General features: G+C 37.6%; 2 protein-coding genes across 2 annotated transcripts; one reads left to right on the top strand and one right to left on the bottom strand.

Annotated features, from left to right (window-relative positions):
* Positions 1-5: 5 nt before the first annotated feature.
* LOC122067854 (paramyosin-like) lies at positions 6-3,775 on the top strand (the record flags this gene model as incomplete). The annotated part of the gene is made up of 4 exons (XM_042631699.1): positions 6-1,793; positions 1,928-2,047; positions 2,767-2,903; positions 3,241-3,775. Coding segments are annotated over 4 exons (2,283 nt in total), but the record flags the coding sequence as incomplete, so codon positions are not given.
* A 4,170-nt stretch (positions 3,776-7,945) lies between these two features.
* Positions 7,946-25,123, bottom strand: LOC122067853. The gene is made up of 7 exons (XM_042631697.1): positions 23,248-25,123; positions 21,142-21,260; positions 10,694-11,287; positions 10,277-10,580; positions 9,269-9,431; positions 8,440-8,542; positions 7,946-8,337 (listed from the first exon to the last, which is right to left on the bottom strand). The coding sequence occupies exons 1-7, from the start codon at positions 24,403-24,405 to the stop codon at positions 8,220-8,222; spliced, it is 2,559 nt and encodes an 852-aa protein (XP_042487631.1). The 5' UTR covers positions 24,406-25,123; the 3' UTR covers positions 7,946-8,219.
* Between the last annotated feature and the right edge of the window lie 1,249 nt (positions 25,124-26,372).

A 26,372-nucleotide genomic window follows, 5' to 3' on the forward strand; every position in this document is an offset into this window, starting at 1 on the left:
ATGAATCAGAGGCTCTAAGATGTTCTAAGAGTGAGTTAGAATCACAGGTGTCCAATCTTCAGAAAGAAAAATGTCATTTGGAGGAGAGCATGGAGGCCTTGCTAAGAGAAAGCAGTATTACCTCTAAAAGTCTGGATGATGCAAGAAATGATCTGATGGTGCTCAGCATCAGTTTGGAATCCCATGTTTCTGCCAATAAGATTCTTGAAAAGAAATTGTTGGAGCTAGAAAGTGGAAAATCTGAACTGGAGCTCCATCTATCTGAGCTGGAAGAAGAGAACATACAGTTGTCAGAGCGGATATCTGGTTTAGAAGCACAACTGAGGTATTTGACGAATGAAAGGGAGTCCAGCCGATTGGAACTGGAAAATTCTAAAGCATTTTCTCTTAGTCTCCAGGATGAGATTGGAAAACTGGGGGTTGAGATGGAGGCACAAAAATTGGATCTAAAACAAAAATTGCAGGACATGCAGAAGCATTGGTCAGAAGCTCAAGAGGAGTGTGAATATCTGAAGAGAGCAAATCCAAAATTACAGTCCACAGCTGAAAATCTCATTGAAGAATGCAGTTCTCTTCAGAAATTGAATGGGGAACTACGGAATCAGAAACTGGAGTTGCATGAACGTTGTACACATTTGGAGACTGAACTGAGGGAATCACAAAAGAGATTTTTTGATTGCCTTAAAAAAGTTGAACTTTTAGAGGAAACTTTGTCTTCAATGCAGGTGGATATTGCCTCAAAAGAGAAGTTCCTAATGTCAGAACTTGATGATCTTCTTCGTGAAAACAAGGAACATAAAGAGAAACTTATGGGAGAGAGCTTGTTAAATCAGATGTATTTAGAGAAGAAGATTGAAGTTGAGAACCTCCAAAGAGAGGTTGCACATCTCACTGAACAGATATCTGCATCTCCTGATGAAAGAGATGGAATAGCTTCAGATGCAGTACTTGAAGTATCCAGTTTACGTTTGGATAAAGCCAAACTGGAAATTGTTATTCAGGAAGCCCAAGCTAGAATTAAATTGACTGAGGATGAATTAGAAACCCTTCGAGCAGAATCAGAAGCTAAGGTAGAAAGCTTGATTTTTGAACTATCTGCTTCAACACAAAATCAGGAACTGCTGATGGCTGACAATGAAAAACTCCTTCGATCATTGCAAGATGCAATAGCTAGTGAAGATAAGCTTAAAAGCAATGTAAACATGCTTGAAAGAAAACTTTCAGCTTCTGAATATGAAAAGCAACAAGTAGTGGAAGAAATTACTACCCTGAAGGTCCAGTTGCAGAAAATTGGACATCTTCAGGAAGAAGTCTTGGCTCTTAAGAGCTCACGCAATGAAACTAAGTTTGAAAAGGAGAAATTGGAAGCTTCATTGCAGTTACTGTCTGAAGACTGTGAAGAACTGAAGGCAGAAAGAGTCTCATTTCTTGAGAAAATTTCTAGTATACAAAATGCTGTGTCCGAATTAGAGGATTGCAGACGTGCAAAGGTTGCCCTTGAAGAAAAGCTTCTGCGTCTTGAAGGTGATCTGACTGCCAGAGAAGCATTATGTGCCCATGATGCTGAGCTGAAAAATGAGCTTAGCCGCCTTAAAAGAGCAAATAGCCAATTTCAGCGGAAGATACAGCTCCTTGAAGTAGAGAAAGAAGAGTACCTGAAGAAATCTCAAACCCTTGAAGAGGAACTACAGCTGAAGAAAGAAAAAAAGCATGGTCAAAGTGAGTCCAAATCAGGATCTTCCATGTCCGATACCATAGCTTTTCCAACATGTGGAGAATTGGAGCTCCAGAAGGTCTGCACCAGCTATCTATTCATATATCAAATATACTTCTTTTTTATGAGAAAGAATCATTGCATGTACGTTTGGCTATTATAGATTCAGTTACCTTAGAAATCTGATTTGTCTCCTAATATCTATATTGACAGGATGAAATGGGAAACAATACCCAGCACCAAGAAATCTGGACGCCATCTCTGAAGACTAGTCCAATGCAAGAGCTTCCAGAACATCAACAGAATCTCAATGGAAATCAATATGAGAGAGAGGTATACATCACCGCCATATCCAATGACCTGAACACTGGACCAATCTGGATGTTCAGACTGGCTGGACTTTAGTCCGAGTGTGTCTTTTTGGTTTACTATGGATATTGACCACAGCACTTAAAAGAACAACAACTATTCCAATGTCATTTTATGGAAACTGTTTAACCCAAGCAGTTTTTATTACATTTTCAATGTTCTGAATACCTTACATAATAACTGGGTTTTTAATTGTCATTCATAGTTTTAAAGTTTGAAAACTTCTCCATCCTTTCTATGGAATTAATCTACATTTAATAAGATAAATAATTGGTAGTAATTCACTACTATGTTAATCCAAAAATAATGATAACCATTCTTTTTCTTCCTTTGGGTTCAATTGACAAGTATTTGGTTCTCCATAATGGCAATGGTGGAACAGGTATATATAATATGTTGTTCTTCCTGATTTATTAGTTCTACCTACTTTGACCGAATAGTCGAACAAAGTTGGCTCTATCTTGGGTAGAATTTTTAAAAATTTATATTTTGTTCACTGCATTCACTTTTTGTCCTTTCAACTAACAGTTGGCATGCTTGAGATACTTGGGTTGGAAGATGTGGTCCCAAAGTGGAGTCTGAATCCTTTTTTTTTTTTTTTTTTACAATGATAGGAGTCTCTGAATCTTTAACTATATTATTATTTTTTTTTTTTTTTTGGTTCTCTTTCTGTTTGTTTTCAGTGTGATGGCTTTCATCGTGATCATAGTGGAAGTCCTCAGGATAGAGAAGTTAATCTTGTATTAAAGATCCAAGTGCTTGAGAATGAACTTGCGGAGGCTTTGGAGGCAAATGAAATGTATAAAGTACAGCTTAGGAGGTACTTATGTTCATTTTCTTGGTCTTCTTATCATTGTGTCAGTAGAATTAGCATGAAGAACTTGCTGTTTCTCTTGGTAGAATCAACAGAAAAGTCTTTTGTGTCCCTTGTGTGCCAAAATAGTTTCCTCTTCGTTTCTCATAACAATTTTATTAGGATGAACCTGGGTTTCAAGAATGGGTGAAACTCCTATTTTAGTATATGGTACAGAACATATAGAATTATAAACTGTGAGAACATGAAAATTTTTATTGAGCAAGGAGGAATTCTAAGGACATTTAACACCCCATTTGATGCATGTATCTGACTGAGAGTTCATATCCATTATGTCATTTAGGTTGTTATCTGAAGGGGAAAATGGTCATACAGATGCTCCCAAGCAATTAACAGCTGTAGGTGAGATCTTACAGAAAGAAGGATATGAGCAGAAGGCATCATTGCTCGAGGCAGAGTTGAAAGAAATTCGTGAGCGCTACTTCCACATGAGCATCAGATACGCAGAGGTAGAAGCTCAGCGTGAGGAACTTGTGATAGAACTCAAGACTCTCAAAAATGGAAGGCGATGGTTCTCATGAGTCCAGGACCTTACTGGGTCAGTTTTCTTACTCCATCTCTTGTAACTCGCCTAACTCAAAGTTCTGTTTTTTCCTTTTCCTTTTTTACAATCTCAATTCTCATACATATCTAAGAGGAACAATATGTGGTCAAACAGGAGGGTAGAGAATTTTTAGCCGGGGGAAATATGCTTGTAAAGTGAAATGGGTCAATTCAAAATCACAAATGTTATTCTGAATTATGTAATAATTTTGCTATATACGGCATGATTTTATGTAATTAAAGCAATAAGAAAAAAAAAATAATTCAAATTTCCAGTACTACATCTCTCATCAAGTTATGGGTGATTGAATACTATTGGGAACCAAATAGCATGGGAGGTAGATATGACTAATTTGATAGTCTGAAACATGAATCCATGACCCTAAAATTGCAATAAAGAAAGAGACTCAGAGAATGGTAGAGGCAAATAGAGCTTTTGCAAATTTCCGTTGGTCATGAAAATTTGGTTATTTACTTGAAGAACCTGGCCTCTGTATAAAACTAGAATCCCTCTGTTACAATCTTATATTAAATGGTTGATTGCTAGAGATCGAAATACCACTTTTTCCCGCACCGTTACGTCTAGGCGAAGGCATATGAAATGTATTGTTAAATGAAAGATTGCTCAGGCTGCTAGATAACACTGATAAACTAGGTTTGACCTCATATTCTCTCCTATTTTGGTAGTATGTTACCTTCCTCTAATCCGGATGGTATTGACTCTTTTCTTGACTGTGTTTCCCCAAGAAGTTCAAGGGAGGAGAATAACTTGTATTTTTTACCTCTCTTGAGATTAAACAAGCATTTTTTTCAGTATAATTGGGATGTAGTTGGTTCTTCCAAATGAATGCCAAAAAATTCGTTTAAATAGTTGAGCCAAACGAACCTGTTTTTTGGCATTCGTTTGAGCTCAGTCCGGAATGCATTTGAAACGGCCAAAAAACGGTTTCACATTTTAAACATGTGTTTAACTAATTATGGACTGGGATGGGCTAATCCCATTGAGGTTGGTTTATGGCAAACAACAAGAAACACTCCTCTCTCACACCCTCTCCTCACCAAACTCAAGACGTCAAGTATTGGTACATCAAACTCATAATGCCTAATTACAACAATAAGGACTTCTCAAGTCATGAGACCAATCGTAAGCTATTGATGAGAATTTTGTTCCACAAACATCTAATTATAGTTCATGCAAGATTGTCATGTGATTTAGATAAATGTACACACACACATATAATGTGACAACCATACAAACAAAATGGTTGTTTGTTTACACACTTGGCAGTTGTGTTAGCTTGGAAGGCCTATGCATGGCTAGTAACTCCTTCCAAGGATCATTTCCTCTCTCCTTTGAGGATTTAAAAGCACTACAAGAAGTTGACCTTTCACGCAATAAGATATCGAAGGTTATTCCACGATATCTTAAAAAGTTTTCATCCTTGGAGAGACTCAATCTCCCTTTCAATGATTTCAAGGGTGAAGTACCAAAACAGGTGCTTTACTTGCAAATGCAAGTGCAATTTCAATCATTGGAAACAAGGGTCTTTGCGGTGGTATACCAGAACTACAATTACCTAGATGCTTCAAAGAAGTCCCTCATAAAGGAGGGAAGGCTTCTATATCAAGTATGAAAATCATCATTTTTGTAGTGATTTTGACGATTGTTGTTGTCATTTCATCTTTTGTCAGTATATTCTTTTGGATGAGATGCCCAAGGAAGACAGCTTTTGTTGAATCTTCTTAAAGCGATTCACAATTACGTCTCTCTTAGTTGGAGCTATTTAGATCAACTAATGGATTCTCAATGGATAATTTCGTTGATATTGGTAGCTTTAGTTCTATGTATAAATCAGTTCTACAAGAAAGTGAAGTTGTTGTGGGGTTATTCAACTTTTAACTACAAGAAGCTTCAAAATGTTTTGCAATTGAATGTGAAACGTTGAAAAACATTCGGCATCATAATCATATGAAGATATTTACAAATTAGTCAGATCAAAGGTCTAAACCTTGTTCAAAGGTTTAACATAGCCATTGATGTAGCTGTTAATTAGCTTGGAATATCTTCATTTTGACTGCGAAACACCTATTATATTATGTGATTTGAAGCCAAGAAATGTGCTTATCCACAAAGATATGAAAACTACCCATGTTGGTGACTTTGAACTTCCACAATTTCGTAATGAAAAATCCAGAAACCAAAGCATCTCAATTGGGTTTTTTCTTCTAGGTATGGGTTTCATCCACAATTATATAGTGTTTTTTTATGGAAACTTTTGAACGAGGGCATTCACACATGGAAAAGTTTAGCAAGGTTCTTTGCAATTGACACTTTGTGGTCTCACGGTACTATTGAAAGAGAAACCAATTGGCATCTTTTTCTTTTATGTAATATGTCCAAAAGAATTTTTTCTTAGGATAATGAATATAACCTCTATCAGATTTATCCATCATTTTTCGTTTCAATTTTCGCTATTACTAGTTACTTTACTAACGACAGGTATCTAGGCCTTCGGCCTGACTAGTCCTGCGGGCCCATATTGACCCCACAACCACATGGACTGGGACATACTGCAGTTAAATGAGTTTCACTAAAAGCTGTGAAGAACACTAAACACCTTCGTGTGAGTGGCTAAAAACCTTAGGGCCCGTTTGATAACGTTTCTTTTTTAAGAAACGACAGAAACATAAATTTCCGTTTCTAGAAAGAGAAACGGAATTGAAAGGTGTTTGATAAGTCACGTTTTTAGAAGTCACGAGTCATTTCTAGAAACGGCGAAACAAGTTCTACTTGTTTCGCCTGGGTCATTTCTTGAACCGTAAATAGGTAGAAATTTCTATTTCTATTTCTGAAAACAAGTGAAACGAAACAGTTTTATCAAACTTTTTTTGTTCCGTTTCTATTATTTCTTGATACATAAACGACAGAAATGCGTTTCTTGAAACGTTATCAAATGGGCCCTTAGTGTTGCTCAAAGAAGATCAACGTTATCAAATGGGCCCTTAGTGTTGCTCAAAGAAGATACCCCAAGCCCCAACCATATAGTCTTGGTGTTGTGTCCAACATTAATAAGGAGGTCTAGGATTTAAATCTTCTTCATTCTAGAGATTTGGATTCATGTCCACCTTTGCTCTGGTGTTTCCCTAGTCTGAATATCAAAGGCTTATACCAAGCACATCCTGCATTATTGGTAGTGAGGGGAGTTTTATGGCAAATTCTCAGAAGACGGATTGGACAGTCATTATCTTCCTAAATGATTCTTATATATGTGTTTCCTTAAGTTCTGAATTTGCAACGAGCGCACAGGAATCTAAGGTCAAAGGAATCCTCAAGGGAGTGCAGTAGGCGTAGCAATTAGGTTTCACTACCGCCACAGTTTGGACTAATTGTGAGAATATCGCCAAGTCATTTCGGTAAAGGTGTCACTTTGGGACTAAAACCGAGAACCATCTCTCAACCATCCCACTAGAACCCAATATCGGAATGTCCCATTTATTAATGAGACGGTATTGGGATCTGATTTTAATACTGTATAATAACTAGGACTTGACGGTTCTGGGATAGGACTCCCAACAGGATCAGTATCCAAAATATCAGTTAGGTATCGAATGGAACCAGAACCACTAGTATCATTTCAGAGAATATTTATTTTCTCTTGTTTGGTAATAGTACTTAAACCACATTGGGGCTTGTTTATTGGTTATCATTAATTTTTATATATTACTTTTGAGAACCTTATACATGTAAACTTAAAGAGTTTGAAGAAGTAAAATCATGAAAATTCATCATTATTTTGTGCTTTTATTTGCTTTCTAAAGTAAGGCATCTTAGATCTCAAGATAATGAAAAATCCACAAAACTAATAATGAAACCATTGAAGTTCTCCTCCCTTTTTCACATAACCAGGAACCATCCATCCCGTTAGTAAACAGGACTGGGATCTAGGTTTGATCCTGTTAACTAAACAGGACGATACTAAAATTGGCACCATTGATACAGACCCATCCCGAATACCGGGAACCATCCCAGTTTACACCCTTAGTTTCAAGTTCTAAATGACACCTACACGTATACAATTGCCATTTAGATTGAAACACAGTCCCAAAATAAAAAGGGCAAAACTTCCCTAAAATGCCACAAGTGCAATCTCCCTCTCATTAATTTTTTTATTATGTTCCCACCTGCTCTACCTCCATGTAGATGACACCCTTTTTGAGATCCATTGGTGTGGCCAGATTCCTCCCCACCCTGGCAGCCTCTTCCAAATAAAAATACACTTTTTTTTTCTTTGGGCTGAGAGCCTAAGTCATCACCCACCCCCCCCCCCCAAAAATAAATAAATAAATAAATAAAAATAAAAAATCTTGTACTCCAGGTTTGTTACCCATGGGTTCCATAGAGACTGAAAGTAGAAAGAAATACGTTTCAACTGTCAATGTTGAAATTTGAGGAAGGAAGAATTTTTCACTTTTTCAGACTTTTATTGAGACATGAATGAAGAATTGAAGGCGTCAACTGTTATTCCCAATGATACATTTTGCATATGTTCAAACAAATAATCAGAACAGCAGGCAAGAAAAAAACAATCTACAGAGAAGAACCTGGAGGAGGAACCTTAATTCCGAAGAAGCCAATACAAACGAAAAAAGGGAAAAACCTCCTACATCTTATCTTTCCTCCCATTGTGGCATTGTTTATTGTTTTCTTCTTTCTCCATTTTAGAGGATGGAATAAGCTCGGACCACCTCAACAATTGGCGCCCGGCACAGTGGACACTTCCCTCCACCTCGAAGCAACTCATTCGCACATTTTGAACAAGTACACATATGACCGCATCTGCAAATTTAAGAGAGATTTTAAATAACAACCAATACTAGTACTTTATTTATTGCTTTTGTTCATCAATATTGGCAAAGCTATGCAAATATGTGGGCCCACCTGTACAATAGAGAATCAATATGATTATCACAACAAACACAACAAGTACCCTTCTTCACATGACCCCATCTTGATCCGTCCTCTGATGATTCTACACCCACCCCTGCAATGGATAACTTATACGGGTCAACTGCGGAGGGGGAAACAACAAAATGAAGCGTTCCATTCTTAAGTAAATAAAGCAATGATTTACATTTCAAAGCAAAATATTTTATTGGAATTACTTAAAAGATAAAGGACATTGTATTATTAGTTTAAAAAGGTAAAAAAAAATTCTGGAAATATAAAGTTTCTGCGTGTCGTTCTTTCAGATTAAAAAGTGGCGGCATCTTGATCCTGGAATACATTTGGCACTCACGGAGTACACCAACCCCATCATATGGATGCATTCTTTTCCTCAACCAAGCATGCCTAAAACTCTCCCTTGGATAACCCAAAAGGTATAAATGAATATAAATACAACATCAATTTTATAGGACCAAGTTTTTCTTCACCCACAGTCAAGAGAGAACGATGGGTTAGGATGGTGTCCATAGGGTACAGGGGAATGGTGAGTGGTATTATCAACCATTCATAAATGGTGGGCAGATATTTATGGCCATTGATGGCAGTACGGTTCCTTGACCGTGTGATCAAGGAAAACTTTATCCAATTTTATAAAAAAAGTAAAAAATTCTGGACACATTTTCCCCTCGAAAAAACAAAACAACCTTGAACTATAAAGTAAGCACTGCAAAGAGAATTTTTTCCCTAAGAGGAGAATTGGGAGAAGAAATATACAAAAGCAAAGCATTGAGAAGAATCGACTACTACAAGATTGCGCACAGACCTTCACCAGCAGACCAATTCAAAGCTGCAGATACCTCCTGTCTGACTGAGCGCTGCAACTCCAGTTGCATATCCATGCAGGCTTCCAACATCCTCTGCATGTGGCTCATCCCTTGCTGAAGCCTAGCCATGTCAGCTCTCAAATCGTTAATGATCTCCCACTCCTGTTACAAATCAGTACTGAAATTCAGTTCATTGTCAAATATGAAGCAACAGGCACTTAATAGATAGAGGCACTGTACTAAACAAATTAAGATGACCCCAATAATCTTCATATGTGACCTATGAGACACTAGAAAGCAACTCATCCGTAATATTTTTCCTTCTGGTAATGGATAAATTTCACTAGGAAATCATCCACTGCATATAATAGTTTCCACACCTCATACCAATTTTCACATTTACAGACAATTTGCACACAAAGAAAAGGAATCTGTACATCTAATGTAGACCAAGATCCATGAAGCAGGTCTACATTGGTTAAAAACCTAAATAGACTACCACTATACTGCACGAAATTAAAAAACAATGAATGTCAATCAACCACGTAGGTATGGATGATAAAATTCAAGGCAAAAATAAGTAACTCACTAGTCATTGACTATATTCAAAATAAGTGAAAAGAGACTGGGAGTTCCTACAGAATCAAGTGCTTTTACAGATGGCTGACCACTGGCTAAATACATGACAGAAGTCCCCAGCATGTCCTACCTTCCTAGCAGAACCAATGCAGGCAAAACTATAGAACTGAGACTCTTGCTATATAGCCCTCGGGAAATTTTGATCATGCAATTTTATGTCCTGATCAAAGTACAAGTTATTCAAGCTTGGGACCTCAACAGGCAACCCTGAAGAAGAAAAAAAGAATCTCACCAGTCACAAGCCTAAGTATGCACATTCTAAATTGATTCAAATGGCTTGCTTATCAAACTTTTAGGAAAACCCGAAATAATCAAACTTCAAGTTCAATACAATCATATTTATGGGTTATTAAGGAAAGAGAGTGCACCATTTCTGAACGATGCATGCTGTGGCGTGGCCAGTGAGCATGATGAAGATCCTGCTGCCAAAGTGGCTGTGGTGGGGGAACTGGTGGAGAAGGCATCACAAGGGGAGGTCTAGCAACGGTATCTGGTTGACCCTCATCTTGATCTCGCTGCTGCTCCTGATCTTGATCTGGTGAGTTAGGAGACGGCAACGTTCGATGCAGATCCCAGTCAATGGGAGCACGACCTTGTCTTTCTACATAAGATTGTATCAACTGGTCCAGACTCTCACGGAACCCACTTCGAAGAAGATTGGATACACTTCTCCTACAAGATGAGTTAAAATTCAATTAAGCATATGAACCATCAGAAAAACCAACTCAACAACTCAACAAATGAACAAGATTAATACAAATGCCTCATAGAATAGGATCAAATACCTGCTTAGGAGTTCTCTCAGTTCCATGCTGTACACATTATCATTGTCCGGTGGATGGAATCTATTGATCCGTCTAATAGGAATAGCCCTCCGAATTCTTGGCGGATCAGAAGGTCCTTGTGGCCAATTTTGCACAGCCTCCTGAGGGCCATCCTCATGCCACTCATGGATTTCTTGCAGATGGCTATCTTCTCCACCTTCATTCCCTGAAGTTTCCCGGGTCCAGTCCCTAGAAGTATTCTCCTGCCAGTTTCCATCCATTTCTTCTCCATTAACATCTTGCCACTGATTAAGGTCAGCTTCAGTAGTCCGTTGCAAGTCTCTTCTCTCATTTTCTGGAACTTGTTCCTGCCAATCCCTCCTTTCAGGAGCTGCGTCACTTTGCAAGCCCCCAGTTTGCTCTGGCAACCGACGAATGTCATCCTCCTGAATCCTAGGTTGAGATTGCTCATGGTTTTCATTTGCAACCTCCGGCGAAGAGCTCGATTGAGTTTGATCGTTTTCATTAAAGCTGGTGTTGCTGTTAGATGATCCATCAGAATGGCTGGTTGCTTGACCACGAACAATATTTTCTAACCTGGAGCGAAACCCTTCCCTGATAACATGGAAGGTTATCATTAGGGCAATCAACAGATCATAACTATAACTGCAATCCAGAACCCAAGTAAAAAAGCATTAGGAAAAATCCAAGAAAATAATTAGGAAAGAAAGATAACTGAAGCAGCAGAGAGATTTTGAACCAGGATGGGCACCCAAGTGTGTCAGATGCACCTGGAGCAAATTGCCGCAGAAACACCCTTCTTGATGCAGTAGCACTTTCATGGTTAGACCAACCAAACCAGTCTGGAAACCCAGCCAAAACTTGGTTTTTGATCCACTAGGTGTATTTCGGGAATTTATTTATTTGCTTGGGGTTATATTTGGAAACTCTTAAAATGTTCATATTATAGTGCTTTCCTTTGTCTATTGATAATTTGATATTAGCAGGATAGGAGATGGAGTTCAAGCAGTTTTCAACTTCTGTTTCAGGACATGATTCTTTTTTCTTTTTTTTACGGTGTAAGCACCCCTCCCCCCTCCATCAATCGGATGAATGAAATTTATTTGAATTACATATGCTACTGTGTGTTGCAGTAGCGTGAGTGGGTTCTTCCTCTTCCCCTCTGTTTGATCCCAGAATTGCTCCCTTCTCAGGGTCTGATATTCATAACTCAGTTTATTAGTTTTCTTCTATTGTCTTCCTCTTTCTTGTTTCTGTTCATCTTTCCATCCTATTTTCTTCTGTTGCGAAGTTCCCTTTCTGTTTGGATTCTTTTTTATTTCTAAGCAGTACTGGCGGTCCAAATAGATTGGATTGATTCCTACTGATCCTCCTCCTTTCTTCTTGTAACTTTGCATGTTGGTTCCTTACCTAGGGGTGACTCGGCCTATGAAGTTTGGTGTCTATAGCTTATTAGCTTGTACATAGTGAGTTTCAGACCAGGTCTGGTGACTCCGCCTGGGTTAGTTTCAGCCTTTCAGTGAATTTTCATTATTTTATCAGATGATTTTTGGGGTTGCTGTTTGTGGTATCTGGGAGGCGTATGAGTGAGGATACAACAACAAAACAACAAACTCAGCCTTATCCTAACTTAATGGGGTCAGCTACATGGATCCATGCAAAAGCAAAATAGGAGAAATAAAAGAAAAAGGAAAGTAAAAGGAAAGAAGCCCAGTACCAGCAAGTCAGGAAAATCTCAGGTAGATGGCTACATGGATCCTTGACCTCGTATCGACTCTATCTGAGGTCATACTTGGGACAAGACCTAGACTATGCATGTCAGTCCTCACTACTACTCCTATGGTCATATGAGTGAGGATCTTAACCCTAAATTTCAAGTTCAATGAAATTGTAGTGAAGGAGATACTTCTCTCTCTTCAAATCTGTGTTGGGTCATAGATCCCAGTTTATGGTTCTAAGGAAGAACTTTCTTCTTAATTACATTCAACCATTCAAGGACAGATTAATTATTTATAATAATTTTGTGAGATACTGTCTTTTGGCCACTGGATCACTAATTTTTTCTGCCAAATCTAGAAGTTCTTCTGGTTTAGTTAGAACAGTTAGACCTTTGCATTGGCATGGTCCATTTCTGGAACATAATTTCATTTGTTCAGGCTCAGGGACGAGGAAAGAGACGAAGAGGAAGGATTCTCATCACCACCCGTTTGTAAAAGTTCTTTGTCAGAGGCCTGACTGTCCAAAGTCAGATTCTGAAAGTAAAAGATTGTATAATTGATTTTTCAAATCTTCAGAGATTTCTAAATTATTAATATTTTGTTTCATATAGCACTAACTCTGTAGGTGACCTACTTTTTCCATATTTGAAACAGACAGATGGTGGTCTTGCATAAGTTTTCGGTCTTGGTTTGAAAGGCCTTTTATCCTTTCCTTTGTAATGTAAATCCATAACCAAGGCATTAGTGTCGAAAACATATTTGTTATTGTCAAAGGAATAAATCAAAATCCTGATTTTAGGTAAACCATTCTCAACAACAATTGACGCATTTTCTGTTAGTATGTAGTTCAAACAGGTTAGTCACAAACATTTTAGGACAAACAGCCACAATTGATTTTTATAACAAACCAATCCAGATGCAAATCTCCTCAAACAATTGGCTTTATAAAAAGATCAACAAATATGTCTTCTCCAACAAACAGAAGTAAATTCTAAATTTGCTTCATCTCCAAAAGCCAAGTTCCTTTCTTCTTTACCCATTTTGAATTTTCAAAATGAGCTTCCAACAAATTTGATTTCTAGAGAAAATTGTTTTAAGCCATTTTTCCAGTTTTATATATGCAATTCTCGTTTTGATTTCTACATCCAAGAAATCTTGCAGGAGTATGGCGGGGAAAACAGCCAAACCATGACCAAGGCACTATATTCCATCGAGGAAGAAACAGAACAAAGGCCAACCAGCAAAAGCATTTCAAGTTCTTCAGAAATGATATCTAAGTCTCCTTTGGTCCAACCTGGCTATGATAAACAAATTCACCCCTTTCGCTTCACTGAACAAAAGTAGCCTTGTCACTCCAAGTGATATATTACCATCCTCCTTACCAAAAAAAAACAAACTACCACAAGACCTACATTCCATGCCCAGCCGACAACCTATAAAGAAGCAGTTAAACCATAAGCCAATGAACCAAGCCCGAGCAGCTCTGGCTCTGCTCCACCAAGATTCTCCTACATTCTCAAACCAACTCAAATTCCAATCACTTCTGTGGAAAAAGAATTCACTGGACTTTCACCCCCTACACTAGTCCAAAGAACATTTCAACCAAACTAGCATTTCCAATCTAAACATCCCAAGAAAACCCAAAGATTTTATGAATTTATTCTTGTGGATACTGATTCAGTCAAGATAACTCATAGCACGGACAAAGTTTCTGGTGAATTAGCCTATTCAAAGATCTCAAATCACAAGTGACGACCATATATCAGTGGCCAGTCACAACCCAAAACAATTAGTCAGTTTTAAAAAAAAAAAAATGGATCCCCCAACTTACAGCTATTGGGATTATCAAAATGCCTGGTACGGCATTTTATTTTCAGAATTCATCCCTTTCTGATTCATGGTTCTTTCACTTTCACAAACTATCCAACAAAACGTTTCCGTATTGGTCTGCAACATGGTGAAATTACTTTGGGGCTACAGAAAAAATTCTTCCGAAAGAAGTCCGAGAAGGATATCAAACTTTCAAAATTCATCATTTCAAATACTCAGACCAAGATCCAGCTTCATATCAAATTTGGAAAATACTTTTGCATTGGACAAGCCTCCATAAGATCTCTTTTGTTACGAATCCGATATTGAATCCATTGGAGACATCCATTTAATGGTTTGTAACTGATGACCAGCCTAGGTGCTCCTCGTTCTGTTTTTTAATGTTTTTAAATATAAAAAGCTGAACAACTCCAGGGCGAATCCCTTTGTCTAATAACCCTTGAATCTCCTTTTTACAATAGTTTAAAAGTCTTGGATCATTTGAATTGGACGGGTTTTTGTGAAAATATTCCTTTCATCAAATTCTTTCTCATAAGGAAGTTCGACAATATGGTGTTTTCTATGCCAAAAGGCATTTGGCAGATCAGCACATATTTCAAACTTAATATGTTATTGGAACCTTTTAATCTTTTCTTGCAATATAGAATTCTGTAATTGTTCTTCACATTTTTGGTACGTAAGATCTTGTTGAAGGAAAATACATTTGTTTCTCTTTTTGTTGAGTTTTAAACCAAACCATTTGTTTGAGAAGGTTTGCATTTCTTTGAATTGGTTCGTCACAGAAATCGAATACAATTATTTGTCCTTAAGACATAGGTAATTATATCATTCGAATTCACAATAAATCAACAGATTAGTGTAAAAAAGGAGGTACCTAGAATTAAGGTTTGATTAATATATTTAACCATAACAAGAGAGATTTTGACACATTTACCATTATCACAAATGTGTGCATAGGCAATTGGTAATTAAGTATTAATCTTGATCCATTTGCTGATTTGAGACTTTTAGTTTTTTTCTCAAAAATTTGGTTGGAAGGACCCCTTCTGCTATGCAGTTTAAATGTGCTCCAGAATCAACGAGGGCTACTAATTCTTGTGAATAGGTTTTACTGGATATTAAAGTGATTTTTGTATAACATTTGTGAAAAGTAATTTTGTTAATTGTGTAGAGGATAGGATCTTGATCATAATTTTCAGTTTGTTGAGGATTGTGTTTTAAATTGAATAGGCTTTCACCCATGATGATTATCCTTTGTTTCAATTCCTTGATTTCTCTTTTTAAAGTATTGTTTTCTCTTTGTAAAACTTGTGTCATGATAGTTTGTTCAGGATATTTTTCGGAGGATTTGAAATCTTGTGAAATTTGGATTTTGGATTGCTAATTTGTTCTACTAAGTCTAACGATTCTCTAGGTTTAGTTAGAACGTTGAGAGATTTGTACTGGCATGAACCTCTTCTGAAATATAATTTGAACTGTTCCTTGTCAGAAGTATTCTGAGATGAGAAAAGGAGATGCAAGAGAGGTAATCTCATCACCATTATTTGTAAAAGTTCTTTGTCAGAAGGCTGACTGAGTCAGATTCTGAGAAGAAAGGATTATGTAATTGATTCTTCAGCTCTTCAGAGATTCAAAATTATTGATCTTTTGTTTAATGTGACTGTTTTTGTAATAACCTATTCTTCCACATTTATAATAAAAGGTGGCCTCGTATAGTCTTTCTTGTAAGATTTTCGTCTTTTCCTTTGTCAGTCGCTTTAACTAGTGATTTGTTTGGATAATACCTTCTATATGGTCTAAAGTATCATTAAGATTTTTTATACCTTTTTGAAGGGGCAACTATAGGAGGTAGGCCAAATTGTTCACAGAATCCTCCAGATTCTTTACTACATTTTTTTTTTTGTTGATTTTTAAGTTGGGCTTTTTGCCTAAGGTCATTACGTAATCCTAAGATATTCCATGTTGACTATGTTGATTAAACCTCCATAAGTTAATTCATCATATTTAATGCTATTATTGGAGAAGTATTGTCGTAGTTTGATTATAACTTTCTCAGATAATATTAGGCAGACCATTGACAATTTTTTCTTTCTGAAAAGAGAATTGATTATCAAACCTAAGTATGAGTTCAGATAAGAATACCTTTGTACAACGTCAAATCTCACAATTTTGGACACTTCAAATTTGCTAACAATTCTGATGATATATCTCTGAAGTGAGACGGATCACCTACAAAATGTTGTGTAATTGTATAGACTAATGTGTTGACAGCATCAGGATATCTTCACCTATTTCAGTCTTGATTGGATTATTGTTTGTCTCTTTTGACTGTTAGAGTATGTAAACTTATTGTTCAGTGGACAAATAATTATCCCACCATCCTTTGAGTCAACCATGGTTTTAAGTTTCAACCGAGACAACTCGGTTTCGATCTTGTCCGAGACGAAACCAAGGGTTGAAATTAGTTTGTACCAGATTTTGACCCTATTTCAACAGGTGTCACAAGTTTCGACCAAGAGCTAGGAGTTTTGCAAGTTCTACTCTGCCAAGGGGGATTTTTCCAAAAATCGCAAGCCAAATCACTTGATTTCTTCCTACTTTGGGCATTCTTCTATTCATTCGACCTACAGCTTGAATTTGCGTAATTCGAGCTTGAAGGTAATGGTTTTCTTTCTCAAATCTAAGTTTTGGAAGAATTAATACATAAACATTTTTTGCACAAAAGATGTAATGGATACATGTGTTGCAATCTGAGGAGCGTCACCGTCATCTTCAGTGGTACGCAGCTTGTCGTAAGGGTGTAAATCGGCTCAGTTCCAGATATTCAGTTTGGTTTCGGTTTCTGTTCGGTTCAAGTGACTGAAAGTGTGATCCGAAACCGGACCAAGAACCGAGTTGGTTCTGGAATTGAATACTCAAGCCGAACTCACTCAGTTTGGCTAGGTTCTGGGTTTTATTCAGTTCTACAGTTTGTCTCTAGTATTCGGTTCCTCTAACGTGGCAATAGCAAAAGCTCAAGAAGCTATTGGCAGATTTGTCTCAATTTAAACTAAGGTAGTGTAAGGGATTGGGAAATGGGAAGTCAAAAGCAGTGAAGTCAATTTTTGTCTGTTGTCTCCCCTCCATTCTGTCCTTTCTTAATTTCTCTTTAATTTTCTATTATTTTAATAGTAATGAACTAACAATGGTAAGTTGGTAACAGGTAAGTGGGAAATACTTTACTCTATTCTCGATACTTCCCACCGACCCCATGTGATATTGTTGGCCTGTCCCCTCCTCTCAAAACCCTTCCCCATTATATTATAATAAAATACTAAGAAAAGACATGACTAAAAGCATCACTTGAGGCGTTGATTTATTTAATGACTTAATTGGCTCGGTTTTGGTTTTGGTTTTGGTTTCGGTTTCGGTTTCAGTTTTGAGTTCCAGTTCCATTTTGACACCCTTAGCTCGTGGATTAGACCCGCCAAGACACTCCATGTATTGAGTGGTGAGTGTTCTATACTTGTATTTCCCTAACCTAATGTATGTTTTGATTGTTTTAATTGCATATTTACATTTCAAGTAGCTAAATTATATGCAATCATTGTTTATAATAGGGCTAGTGTACAGCACCACTCGGCATACACTAGCAAATTTGGGTTGAAACCACAAGTACCATTTTGGGTGGTTTTTTTGTGAAACTAATTCATGGAATGTGTAAAATGGTAAAAGATAGGCAGCACACACACACACACACAAAATCATAATACCATTTTCTGGGCCTCAACCAAAATCTCGATCCTTGGAGTTACCAGTAACACTGGCAATGTTAAAGACTGATTGATTTCTGGTTTTGTAAGCTATCGAGGCTATCATCATTTCATTGAAAAGATTAAGGATTTGAAAATCAGACATTCCATTCATAACTGGCTTGTGTATATTGGTATCTTTCTTCAATTTGTAAATCTGGAGGAGTTGGATGAGGATATAAAAGTTTTCTTAGTCTTGGAAAAGATTTGTGTTTGAAGTAATTTAATTTGTTCATCTCTAATTCCTTATAATTCTGTTCAATTTCCCCTATCAAAATTTCCCAGTGCACGAGCTTCCCACCATTGCAGGGTCTGGGGAGGGTCATAATGCATGCAGCCTTACCCCTGCTTCGTAGTGAGGCTATTTCCCAACTCAAACCCATGATCACTAAGTTGCAATGGAGCAACCTTGCCGTTGCGCCAAGGTCCGCCCTCGTATGTTTGCAATATTAATCTCATCACTATTTACCGTTGTTCCTTCTTGGTCTTCGGTACCTTGTCCTAAAAAAGCTTGCCATTTCAACTTGCAACCCTTTAGTTTTTAATCTTCTTCCTAGTTTATCAGCTATTAGCTGCCACAGGCACAGGCTAACCATCGGATTCTCCTTGGCTGACCAAAGCAATTACAAGATCATTCTAGCTAAGGGAAGTTTTGGGTCTTGAAATGTTTCCCAACAAGTAATGTAGTACTATATTTCAAAGAATCAAAATAGTACCAGTTGACAAGGATCGATTCTCAAAGGATGGTCCAGATACAAATAATGAAGACTAGGAGTAGAAATAAGATAGTAACTTCATAAGGGAAAGATAGAATTGGTATTTCGCAAATATCTCAAGATCAAGCCATCAAAAAGGGCCCATATTTGAATCGCGCTCCAAATTGGGGTTCACGAATGTTTGGTCACAATTTGAGTTCGATCGGATGGTTGAATTTCTTAATCCGAAAAGACGTGTGACATCCAAACTTCTAAAAGCCTCAAAGAATAACACTTATTTGTTGGATGAAGAAGATGATGAAAGAATAAATAAGAAAAGAAGAAGGATTGTGTTGGAATATGTATCCATGATAGGGGGAGTGTCCCTATCGTGACACGGTTATCTTAGTTACTTTCCAAGATAGATTAGGTTGTTTACTTTCCTAGTTAGACTAGATCTCTAGTTTCCTAAATTAGAGTTAGGCTAGGATTGTTTTTCCCATTCCACCTATGATTGTACTTGGATCTACTTATTATAAATATATAATGGTGGAAGACTGCCAAATACACATCAGCTGCTCCTCTCACTTGCCGTCTCTCCTCTTCTTCCTCATATCTCTTTTCTCAAGTTACTGGTTATAGATCTTTGTTCACATGTGATGCATTTGATTTCCTATTCTTGTTGGTCCAAGCTGGAGTTTTTCTTTTGATACATGTATACTCCAGCTTGAGGGGGAGTGTTGGAATATGTATCCACGATAGGGGGTGTCCCTATCGTGACATGGTTATCTTAGTTACTTTCCAAGTTAGATTAGGTTGTTTATTTTCCTAGTTAGACTAGATCTCTAGTTTCCTAAATTAGAGTTAGGCTAGGATTGTCTTTCCCATTCCACCTACGATTGTACTTGGATCTACTTATTATAAATATATGATGGAGGGAGACTGCCAGATACACATTGGTTGCTCCTCTCCCTTGCCGTCTCTCATCTTCCTCCTCGTCTCTCTTTTCTCAAGTTACCAGTTACAGATCTTTGGTTTCCTACAGATTGAGATGGGATATATGTGGGTGGGATGGCGGGATGGCGGGATGGTTATCTCAGCCTGGGCCTCTCACCCACAGCTATCTCAGATATTGAAGAAATTCTTTCTCAGAATTTTGAGAGCACAAAACTGCAATTTCATTCATAAATTCGTGTATAATGTTGTAGCCCCTTACAAACTTATATAGAAGACTCAAAACTGACTCAAACACTAAAAAGGAAAGGCCTAACTCAATCCTTAACTAATTGAGAAACCTAAATTAACTAGGAAACTGAAATAACAAAGAAAATAGACTCAAAACATGACTCAAATTAAACTAATGAAGTAAATCTCGTTTTCCTACTTTCTACCCATCAAAGTGGCCTATTACAAAGAAAACTCATAGGATTAAAGGTCCAACACATACATAACCCAACCCAAGGCTTATTTCTAATAAAATAAGACCTTTAACTGACTTATCTGCATCAACAAGGGAACTTAATGTGATGGGATGAGATGTTTAATTATTTGAGTTTGAGTGGATAATCTTTAATGGTAGGAGCCTATGAGTTCAAACGGGCAGCTAAATCTATATAGGAATGTAAATATGTAATGAAACACTCCAGCATAATTGACTGAATCATTTTTGCTACTAAGAGTTCCTAACACTACTAATTTGACTGCTAGAGCTATCTTTTGCTTCCTCCCTCTTCTCGTCTTTATCCCCCCCCCCCTTTTTCCTTTTCATTTTCTGACCAGCAACCATACCCATCAATACCAGCAAGGAAATTCATAGTTCTTCACTCAGAACCACCATCGATCACTACCAAAAACCAAATGGCATTCAAGCTTTCACCATTCCTGGCCAATGAGTTCCCATGAACCCATCTAAACCACATGCAGAATGGAACCTCTATGCACAACCAGGTTTCTGCATGGTCTACGCAGTAAACATGCTCATTAAATAGTCAACAAATATGACAATTTAAGAAAATAAATTTGTAAGCACATCAGAAAAGTCAAAGTTCAAAAACTCATTTTAGCTCTTATTTTACCTCAATCAATAGGCCATCTAATTACTTTAAAACCTCTCACAACAGATTGGCCCACTGATCTTGGTGTTCTTGCAGAGAAGCATCAATTATACATTGAAGCTAATAAAGAAAAGCCAAAGAGCTCTCATATCATAGGGGAAAAAAGAATAATAATTTCAGTAATTCATAGACCAAGGAAATTCCAAACAATCAGCAGCTTTCATCTCTACAATAATAGCATCCATAGACGTAAAAAAAAACCAAAACAGTAAATTCTTAACTGAAAAGGATTTGGCCTGACAGATAAAAGTATTAAATCGCACATACATTATAGCAGATATAGCATAAAAGAATGCATACCTCAAACCGGATACAGTATGGCGTTGTCTTAACTGACCTAATTCTCTAACCGCCATTGAAGGTGGCCTCTCCTCCTCAATAGGTCTTTCATTTCGTAAGAATCTACCCCTCAGTAGCGACTGGGAAATGAGACAGCATCAGATTTCCACATGATAGACATGAATGCAACCAAAGCATCACACACTTAAATATAGATTTTGGGGTGCTGGCATAACAGATGGTGTAGTAAGTAGTTTATAAATTATAAGAGCACATGAAATGCATAGAATCATGGATGAAAAACTGCTTCAGGAGTCAGAACAACCAAGCAGAAATTATACAAAAGGTAAACAATATAGACATCATTCGTTCATCAATCAAATGACATCATTGGTTCATCAATCAAATGATATACTCACATACTTAATAATAGAATTTTGTGGATCCACTTCAATCCTATGCGTAAGTGCAAATAAAAGTGGTCTGACTCGTTTTCAGAATGCTTTCAGCACTATTACCTAGGATTCAATTCAGGGTCGCCAAAACTCACCAATTATAATTGTAGGAATATAAACATCATTCCATTTAAAAGTTTTGAGAGAAATGACAGTATTACAATGGTTTCCTTACAAATGTCCCTATGCCTATACACATGGGCTATGGAGTTTTAATTTTAATATTTACCCCAAAAAGAAAAAACTTTTACACTTTCCTATACTACATGTACAAGTACTGAGGCATTTCTTTGGATTTGTCAAGAAAACCTTCATAGAGCTATTATTCCTTATGTTTTTACAAACCAAGTTAAATATATTTATTTCTTATATATGGTAATAAACCATTCTATTTTTTTTTTTTCTAGAAATTGAAATTCACAGAAAAAATAAAATATATATATAAAAACCATCTCTAAAGATATATGTGTGTTTTTAGTACCATCAGACTAAAAGATTAAACATATTGAGAAAAATAATATTTATGAAGCCACATATGTAATCACATTTTAGATTTCAAAAATCCACTGGTTCCCATCTTCCAGTACAAGTTCAGTTGTATACTATTTTACAGGTCTCCAATAAATTCATAACAAGTTCAGTTGTCTAATCCAATACAAATTAACAGAATGAAAAAATAACTATTATTTTCTACGATGTGAATTATTGAAAAAACAAAATAATAATTCTATTTTTAGCAATTCGCTCAATTTTGACACATGTCAGCTCCCCAGCTTAATTCATCTTGTTCCATTAAATAGAAAAAAACAATATTGGGATGGCAAAGGGTTACACTGAACTGGAAAGACATGACGGACGCATGAACTATGTTAAGTCAGTTGGGCAAGTTGACACTGTTACACTTGGATAGCATGGTTTCCTTGATTTCTGAGCTGTTCTGTATATGACATGACGGATGTGAACTATGTTAAGTCAGTTGGGCGAGTTGAGATTGTTACTCTTGGGTAGCATGGTCTCCTTGATTTCTGAGCTGTTCTGTATATCTATATGGTCAGGCATTAATGCTGAAACTGTTGGGTTTGTTGTGATTTAAATTAGTTCTGTTTCCTTAGTTGTCTTCTGTTTCCCAGAATTATCTCATTTTTTTTTTTTTAATGGAAAGAACTTTCATGAAGTTCCATTGTCACATAAAATAGATGGGTGGTGATGGAAATAAGTACTGAACATTACTTTTTCATGCCAAAACTTCATAAATACCATAAGTTTAGATGCAATGTTGGAAATGAATGAAACTAAAACAGCAGAATTGCGTACCTAATATCTTTTTCACATAAAGCAAAGTACTCCATTCATGACTATCTAGAAAGTACATATGCAATGATATTCGAAAAATCAACACAAAAGCCAAAACAGAAGCAACAAGAACAAATATCCTAACATCAAACAGAAAAATCCAAAACTCCCACCGCTTGCAGAATTTCTTTCACTCTTATCCCAAGTATCAGGTGGCAATATTTTAAGGCCGGCATATCGTGTATAGTGAATCAAGTATTTATTGAAAGGGAAACACATAATTACTATGACGAATATCATTTAATTTCTATACAGGTAAGAACAGAGAGAAGAAATAAATTCCATAAATACACAAACAACGTTCTGATAAGGAACTTACCTGAATTCGGTTGCGGTGAGCAAAGTCTGAAACAGCCCGATGCTCCAACAACCCCTGCAGTTCCCTCTGCCTTTCCCTCTCAATTCTCACGAGCAAATCAATGAGAGCCTGTCTTCCACGCAACCTCAGCATATCCCGTCGGATATGCTCAGGTTGTCCTTCATCATGGTCAACAACCGATCCATCACGAACCTGGTCAATCTGAGCACCCATTTCCGTAGTTTGGTCTTCCCTTCTGCCGCCATGACCACCTCTCTGCTGACTTGTCATTTGAACCCACTCCCGGACAAGCCTCACCCTTTCACGTTCAGTTTCACCAAGCCACTCTTCCCTTGGGCTGTTATTCCTCTGGGAAACAGTGGATGCATGGTCACTTATGCCACTATCCATCCATCCTCGGGCAATTTGTCTCACCCTTTCCCTCTCAACTTCTCCCAAATCGGGAGATTGCTCACGGCTAGAATTGTTGCGATCCTCATGTTCATTCTGCGACTCCATTTGCCCTTGGGACCACGTTCCATACTCAATCTCACTCTCACTAGCATCTTCTGAACTACTGCGGGGCTCACTATCTCTGCTTTCAGACATGTTAGTGCCAGAGATGCTGGTATTAGAATCAACGCTCCTCTGTTGCCTCAGCCTCTCCCTCACCCTTTCTCGGGCACGATTGAGCACATGCTCGTCTTCCAGCTCCCGCCACATTTGCAGGAGAGAGGATGCCCGGGTGTTTGGCCTTTCAACAACCCCCTGTCCCCTGGAGGTCGGAGACTGTGACCCTCTAAGGAAGGAAGCATCAAGCATGGAGACAGTGTGCAAACCCGCAAGAGCCATGAGTTCAGACTCACGATTCCTCCTCTCAATCGTGGTGATCATCTCCTGGGCCTGCCGTGCAGCCCAACTGCTTAAAATTCGAGAATGGCGCCTTCGAGCAGCAGAAGACTCAGCCAGGTCATCGCCTTCAAGATCAGAACGTCTCCTCCGGCGCACAAGCTGGTCACCCTCTTCATCATCAGCTTCCTGATCACGAGTAGAGCTACAGGAAGCCAAGGACATACAATCATCCAAATGACCCCGCATCAACGCCTCCAATCCCCGCTGGAAATCAGCCCGGACGTCATTACTCTCCTGCTTCTGTTGCCGCGGTTGGAAATCAGTCATGTTCCCAATCCCCCACCACTCCCACCCAACCCAACCCAAAACTTTCGATCACCTGCTAACCCCCTCCACCTAGAAGGAGAAACCGACACGACATAGAAACCAGGATCAAGCAACTAAACCTACAACTAGCGAACGATGCGAACGCTAAACCTATTCAATTTCTTATACAAGTAAGTAAAAGGAATTCTAAATCAGCATTGAAGCTAATACAGAACGCTAAAACACACTTCCTTAAACAGAACAAGAAAAACCTGACAAACGTTCACCGGATTACAGTTGGCAAATCGATTGTTCAATCGAATTATCAACAATGAAGAAATGAAACACAACAGCCGTTACGATCAAATCAAGAACGAAAAGAAACAGAGGAAAGATGAAATTTTGCGGATTATGATTCTATGAACAGATCAGAACTTCTAGGGCAACCGAGATCAAAGATTGAAAATGGACGTACCTCCGAAGCTCACCGCTTCCCTCCAGCAACACAAGAAACAACAAATTTTAAAAAGAAAGCCCTAAATATGCAGGCAAAAAACTTCTGGAGATAGATTTCAACCAGAGTGAGAGAGAGAGAGAGGGAAGAAGCGATGATGTGAGAAATATAAATACAGAAACAGAAGCGCAGAGAGAGAGACAAGAAGACGTCTTTTTTTTTTTTCCTCTCAATTTCTATTTTCCCCCCCTCTTTTCCTGCTGAAATGCCCGAGAGAGAGAGAGAGAGAGAGAGAGAGAGTAGCGCTGAATGAAACACATCATCATCTTTTATTTTCCGTAACATCCACATCATATTTCTCGACAAGCCGTAGGTAAGTGCCATGTGGTACTCTCACTCTTTCTTCAGAGAAATTTACGAAATTACCACCCATCAATTCTTTCTTCTAGGTCGATTACAAGTCACAACCAGGGTTTTAAAAACAGGAACCGATTCTGACTCAGATTTGCTTGGAAACGCTGTAGTCAACTCCAAGAACCCTAGAGTCAGGGATTGGGATCCTTTCCAACATCACCGACCCTCTAATGATTCATTCAAAAACTAAGAAGGTTTGGACATACATCCACAGGTGTTGGCATGTATTGGGATGTGTGACCAAGCCCTCTCACCCCTTAGATGACCATTGAAGGGACGTTGGAGGGTGCAGCCGTTGGAGAGGAGCCTGATCCTTAAATTGATCATTTGATTTGAAAATCCACTTATATTTGTCCAAGATAAAAATAAGAAAAAGATAAAAAATTATAAGAAACTTGTATTCTTTTATATATAAATATATATATATATATATATATATAAAAGTATTATACTTGTTTAACTAATATAAATATGAGTTTTTGAATAAGTGAGGTAAAAAACTTAAATGACAAAATCATTTAATGCAATAATTGTTAATTACTAATGTAACTGTGAACTTTTCCCATCTCATTCACTTGCAAAATACGTCATGTAAAAGTTATTTTATGTTCATCTCTTTCTTCCTTGTATATGCTCTCTTTCTCATATAATTTCATCTCACTTCAATATCCTCTCTTTCTCATAGAGGAGACCCATTAAAAATAATATATTCTATTTTATTCTATTTTCTTGTTGATCCCCACAACAAGTGGGATGCGCTTCACAAGTTTATCACCCTTTTTATCCATCAAATAAATCGGCATCAGATAAATATTGACGAATATTACAATTCAAAATCCTACAAATTAGGGTTGATCTTGACCGATTTTAAGTCAAATCGATCGATTCCCTATCCGATTCAATGATTTTTGAAACCCCGATTCCAATAGATTTATTGAAATCAGAATCAGTGGAGTCAGCTTTTACTGCCACAAATTCAACGCCTGCATTAGTGGGGAGCATAAACATCATTTACAGTACTAAGCATTGCACTAGTCACTCCCTTTTTCGAGGGTTTTCATACTTATTGTGTTCCAATGATTGATAATGATGATTATTTCCATTGAGGCTATAAATGGGC

Source organism: Macadamia integrifolia, unplaced genomic scaffold (genome assembly GCF_013358625.1).
Source record: "Macadamia integrifolia cultivar HAES 741 unplaced genomic scaffold, SCU_Mint_v3 scaffold3170, whole genome shotgun sequence".
In the NCBI taxonomy this organism is placed as follows: domain Eukaryota; kingdom Viridiplantae; phylum Streptophyta; class Magnoliopsida; order Proteales; family Proteaceae; genus Macadamia; species Macadamia integrifolia.

Coding starts and splice junctions, on each gene's coding strand:
- LOC122067853 (XM_042631697.1), bottom strand. CDS start 24,405: ATGACTGATTTCCAACCGCGGCAACAGAAGCAGGAGAGTAATGACGTC. Junction 21,261..23,247: donor CTCACCGCAACCGAATTCAG/GTAAGTTCCTTA, acceptor CTCATTTCCCAG/TCGCTACTGAGGGGTAGATT. Junction 8,338..8,439: donor ATTGATTCTCTATTGTACAG/GTGGGCCCACAT, acceptor TTAAATTTGCAG/ATGCGGTCATATGTGTACTT.